This window comes from Octodon degus, unplaced genomic scaffold (genome assembly GCF_000260255.1).
Source record: "Octodon degus isolate 3935 unplaced genomic scaffold, OctDeg1.0 scaffold00151, whole genome shotgun sequence".
In the NCBI taxonomy this organism is placed as follows: Eukaryota; Metazoa; Chordata; class Mammalia; order Rodentia; family Octodontidae; genus Octodon; species Octodon degus.
Window position 1 is genome coordinate 1,066,531 of NW_004524727.1, and position 5,899 is coordinate 1,072,429.

Below are 5,899 nucleotides of genomic sequence, written 5' to 3' on the forward strand. Positions count from 1 at the left end.
CCCTTCTTTTTTTTTATTAATTAATTAATTTATTTGTGTGTGTGTGTGTGTGTGTGTGTGTGTGTGTGTGTGTGGCCAGCTCAGCCCACCAGTGAGCGGGACTGACTGGCATGTGGTGCTGGGGGATTGAACCGCGGTCCCTCTGCTTTGCTAAGCTTGTTCTAAGTAGGTGCTTTAGACCACTGAGCCATCTCACCAGCCCTCTATAAAATTTATAGTTCATGAATTGAGTAACTACAGCATTCTATGTAAGAATTTTTCACTTGATCAATGTAACCCAATCATGAACGTGTGAATCTCCCCTTCCTGTGTGTTCTGAGGAATAGCACTGGGCTTAGTACACATGGAGATTTTGAGCCAGACTCTTCCCTCTGCCATTTCTCCAGTCAGTCACTTGAGTAAGTTAATTTCTGTCTGCTTCTGTTTCTCCATTGGTAAAAATAGGTAGCTACCTTAGAAGGTTGCAGTGACTTTCAGAACTGGAACTCAATGCAAAATGCATCAAAAGAACCGGGTCCTCAGCCAGCCGTAGAGGCGCACACCTGTAGTCCCAGCACTTGGGCGACTGAGGCAGGAGATGGCTGTGAGTTTGAGGCCACCCTAGGCTACATAGTGAGTTCAAGGCCATTCTGAATGAAGTAGCAAGACCCTGCCTCAAAAACAATCTGTCCATTCACGGTTGCTTTTAACTCTACCATTGCTGTCATCATTGCTGTCATTGTCATTATTGGCACTCAGCTATTTTATTAAATAAAAAGCTTCCAGTAAATGATGATCATGCCTTTGAATTCAGCCACATCAGCCCCATAACCAGGCCTTTCCCAGGCGTGATTAACTCCGCTGCAGAGTCCGTGATTCTGGGGTTCTGCCCCTGACTCGCAGCCTCCACTTGCTTTGTGTGTTCATCGGTGATATCACCCTCTCGCAGCTCCTAATTACCATCCTTGCTGGCGACTCCAGCTTCTGTCTCTGGCCCAGACTTGTCTGCCGAGGCCCAGCCCCAGGTATTTATCTGTACAGCTGCTTGCCTGCCGGACACACTCCTAGATGTCTGCATGCTATCAGGAGATCTCAGGGCTGAGGAGTGGCCTCGTCTGTCCCCATCAGGCCCCTCAGCCCAGCTTCTCCTCCAGTGCTGGCCAGCTTGGTGCACAGTGTGTACCCTGCCCCATCCTGTCCAGAGCCCTCAGGCCATCTCCATTCCTTCCTCACTCTGTGAGCACTGGGTCATTATGTGTTATCAGCTATCCTTCCAGAGTAACCCTCAGAACCATCCTTTCCTGCGTTTGCTGCATCTCTGTACTCACCTGGATTACTTCACAATTCCCCAACAGAGCTTTGTGTCTGCAGTCTTGTGTCATTCCTGCTGATAGAGAGATCTTTAAAAACACATCAGTCCCATCACGTCCTGGGAGCTGGGTGAAAGGGCCAGCCATGCTGCCCAGGGCGACCCTAGGGAGTGGGCTGCTCTCCTAGAAGCCCAGGGAGTGACAAGAGATTCGTGGACCCCTACCTTGCACCCCAGGAGACTCAAAAATGCCTTCAAGGGAGCCGGGGAGATGGCTTAGTGGAATAAGCACTTCCCTGGCAAGTGCAAGGGCCTGAGTTCAATCCCCGGTTCCACCAAAAAAATGCTTTCAAGGAGATGGGATCTGCTAGCTGGAGGGCTTTTCTTCTGCCCTGTGAGGTGCGCACTTTTGGGAGCAGAGCTTAGCGCTTGGGGTAAGGGGAAAGGGGCCGTTGCCATTCATCCCCATTCTTTGCTTTTCTCCCAGAAAGAGCTCGAAGCCACCAGTCCTCCAGGTGCAGCTGCCTGACCAGTAGCTTCAGCAGTACCTGGGAGCCAGGCAGAAAAGCTCAGAGCTGGTTTGGATGCACTAAGCCTGAAACTGGAAGAGGGGCGGTGTGTCTCTGTAAGCTCACCAGAGATTCACAGGGATACTGACATCTCAGAACTGTGGCTAAACTTAGAAAAATAAATATCTAAAGAACACTGATGTGGAGGGAATCAGTCAGGAGCCTGGCCAGAGTGCCCACAGGTCCTAGGGCAATTGCCTGTGTCCTTATTCACTCCACTATTTAAAAGTCTCCAGGCAGCACACATAGTCTTTAGGATGAGTTTATAAATCCCTGTAAGCACCCCGGAAAGGCGCCTGGCCACCTTGCAATAATGATCATAAATAAGAACCTTTGGCATTTGTCTGTCCCCCAAATATTCATTAACTGTCTACTCTTCCTTGTGTAGGCCGGTGAGGCCCAGGTGTGAACCCCACAGTCCAGTTCTGGCTGTCACAAAGTTCTAGGCCAGAGCAAGAAACAAGTACCTAAGCAAATGAGAAAGCAATCAGACAGGAAGTGTAGCCCTCAGGTAGACATAGGGTGATGTGAAATAGAGTGATTAGGGAGCTACTTTACTTTTTTTAATTACTTGGGTTTTTTTGAAAGAAGGTCTCTCTACCCAGGCTGGCCTTAAGCTCACAGCAGTCTTTCTGCCTCAGCCTCCCAAGTGCTGGGATTACAAGTGTGTGCCACCACACCCAGCAAGGTGGCTGCTTTGGAATGGTTATTAGCAAAGGTGGAATTTGAGCTCACTTTGAATGAAAGAGCTGGTCTGTGAAACTGATGAGTCCTAGCATTCTGGGTAGACAGAAACCACTACAGGCTGGGTATGACCAACGATCATGGGGCAAACACTGCCTGGAGGTGGGCATCTGGGAAGGAAGGAGCTTGATTGGTGTAGCACAGGCAGGTCTTCGTGCAGGAAGTTATGAATTGGGGTTGTTTTTAGATTGAAGCGTAATTTATATGTGATGATATTCACCCTTCAGAGATGTGTAGTTTAATTTACTGAGCATAGTGGTACAACACACCCTGTAATTCCAGCTACGTGTGAGACTGAGGCAGGGGAATTCCAAGGTCACGACGAAGGCCAACCTGGGCGATCAGCAGTCCCGTGTGTCAAAAAGTGAAAAGGATTGGTCGGTGATAGATGCTCACCCAGGAGGCAGGAATCCTTGGGTTCAATCTTCAGCATCAAAAAAAAAATGGAAGATAGAACTTGCTCAACTAATTCTCTTTTTGTTCTTTTTAATTAAATTTATTGGTACATTTTTGGTATGCATGATTACATTGACCATAGGAAATTTACACCTGTACGTGTTATAACTGGATTCTTTTTTTTTTTCCCATTCCCCTACTCTCCCTTCAAAACCTTTTTATTAAATTTTATGGGGTTGGGGCTGGTGAGATGGCTCAGTGGTCTACAGCACCTACTTAGAACAAGCTTAGCAGAGCACAGGGACCGCGGTTCAATCCCCCAGCCCTCTGGTGGGCTGAACTGGCCACACACACACAAAATAAATAAATAAATGAACAAATTAAAAAAAAATTTAAAAAAAAATAAATTTTATGGGGTTTTTTTGCTTTCCCTCTGAAGAGATTTTCAGAGTTTGCAAAGTCAGTACAGAACTCTGATTGAAACTTTTCTTTTTAAAAATACAGATTTGTTGAAGAAGATCATATTCCTTACATAAAGGCTTTTCAGAGTTTCCCAGAAGAAATGAAATTGTATGGCCGTGACAAAGGAATCTTTGCTATAGAGGTGAATTCTTTATTTTTATTTTTACTTTATAACTTTCTTAATAACTTAGACAGCTGGGAATGGTGACGCATGGCTGTCAGCCCAGCATGGGAGAAGCTAAGACAGGAGGATCACTGCAAGTTCAAGGCTAGCCTGCACCTCATAGTGAGACCCTGTCTCAAAACAAAACAAACAGAAAACAGCCATGTGGGATTTACATTCTATACTTGATTCAGTCCTTGGTACTGGAGTTTTTTTAAATGTCTAGATTTTGTTCTATCAAAATATGCAGGATTAGTTATAATTTAATGAAGAGTAGAACTATGATTTTTAAACTTAAAAGATGTGCTTTTTGTTATTTACATATCACGTTGCTTTGGAAGAGAAAGTTACCTCTTGTTTTAGGAGCACTGGTGTGAGTCTTGCATGTGTTACCCTCTTTCCCCCCAAATAAGACTGAGTTAGAAATAATCATCCTTGAAAATTAGACTGGAGCCAGGGAGATGGCTCAGTAGAATAAGCGTTTGCCCAGCAAGCACAAGGGCCTGAGTTCATTCCCTGGTTCCAAAAAAAATTAGACCAAAAATGCCAGCCCTAACCAATCAGCCTTTCCTAGCCTTCAGAAAACTCAGCCCTGTTCAGATAGCCCTTGATGTCCCAGTGGGCAGCGTGGTTCCCTTCCTAGCCTGGCAGCGTAAAACCAGTGCAGACATGAAGTGAAATATGGTCCCAGCATTTCTTACTGACTGTAAAGTCACATTAGGGGAACTGCTTGAAGCCCAGGATCACACAAGGGTCCTTGCTAAAGCCCTGCAAGATAAACATAGCTCGGGGCCAGGGAGATGGCTCAGTAGAATAAGCGCTTGCCTGGCAAGTGCAAGGGCCTGAGTTCAATCTCCACTTGTGCAAAAAACAAGATAAACATAGCTCAAGCATGATCCCAGTTTTATGCAAGAGCAAGTGCTTTGGAAAGACAAGGTGACCTGCCTGGAACGTACAGCCAGGTGTCTCTGGCTTGAAGCCACACTGTTTTAGGCTTCATACCCATGATGTCACCCTCTGATCTGCTTGTCTCATTCTTCAAAACTCTTCACTGGGGCTGGCGAGGTAGCTCAGTGGACTAAGCACCTGCTTAGGCAAGTGCAGGGACCGGGGATTGATCCTCAGCACCACATGTTGCACTGCACTCCCCCAACACACACACACACACACACACACACACACACACACACACACACACACTGAGCCAGCCACTGAGACTGGGTATGGTGGTGTGCGCCTGTAATCCCAGTGCTGGGGAGGCTGAAAACAGGAGGATCACTATGAATCTAAGCTGTATAGTGAGACCCTGTGCAAAAAAAAAAAAAAAAAAAACCTTCATTGGCATGGGTCTGAGTCTCAGCTTGGCGGAATGAGATGCTACAGTTGCCGAGCATGGGAGAAAGTCAGAATAACTGACTGTTTGGGCTCCTGCCCCTGCCAGAGCCCACCTCTGCCTAGGAGAAGAACAGTACAGGGACTGTCACAGGACCAGCTGGGTGCGCGTCTCAGTGTATGTCTTTCTCCATGCCATTCAGGGTCTGGGCTTCCAGCTTGCCTTGGTTAGATGAAAGTTGCCCTGGAAGCAGCATGCAGAACAGGTTGAATAATTGACTCAAAAATCTGACCCTTTATAGTGAGCAGATGAAGAGTAGTTTGTGGCTCGTCAGGAAAGCCTTGCCATGTGTTCTTTTGGAGAGTTATCTGGTTCACTAGCCATGGATATACAAGCGTGTGTGTCTTTGTACACGTTCTCTTATCCTAGAGAGGCCAACACTTCCTAGTTGGTATCTTGGCATTAATTACCAGCTTGTCCTTCGCACATAGAAAATCCTCCCTCTTCCTTCCACACCGCACACTCCACTTCTCTCCTGTAATCACCAGAGTTTCTGGACCGCCCATCCTGCCTTGGGCTGAGTGTTTGTTACTGATTTTCTCTCGGTATGAACTGTCCTTGGATGCAAGTGGGCTAGTGCAGCCCTCACGCTTACTCAGGTCTTCATCCCGTCAGACATAATGTTTTGTGGTACTTGGCATTTGGTGGTGCTCTGGCATTGTTTCAGTTAGCAATCATCCTGCCTTGGGTGAGCCACATTGCCGGTGATTCAGCTTGAAGCTCACTCTTGCTCACTCTGATTGTGTGTGTGTGTGTGTGTGTGTGTGTGTGTGTGTGTGTGTGTGTGTGTGTAGACTCGCTATATTCTCCTGCTGAACTGAACTGTTTGTTTGTTTTGTTTGTTTGTTTAATTTTATTTGTGTGTGTGTGTGTGTGTGTGTGTG

At 46.6% G+C, this 5,899-nt stretch overlaps 1 protein-coding gene across 1 annotated transcript in view; it reads left to right on the plus strand.

Annotated features, from left to right (window-relative positions):
- The window catches only part of Taf1b (TATA-box binding protein associated factor, RNA polymerase I subunit B), a 36,981-nt gene that overhangs the window by 11,421 nt on the left and 19,661 nt on the right, over positions 1-5,899 (plus strand). The window contains exon 8 of the mRNA XM_023702424.1: positions 3,502-3,601. Within this exon, the coding sequence (XP_023558192.1) occupies positions 3,502-3,601 (100 nt within the window). The remainder of the gene's footprint in view (positions 1-3,501; positions 3,602-5,899) is intronic.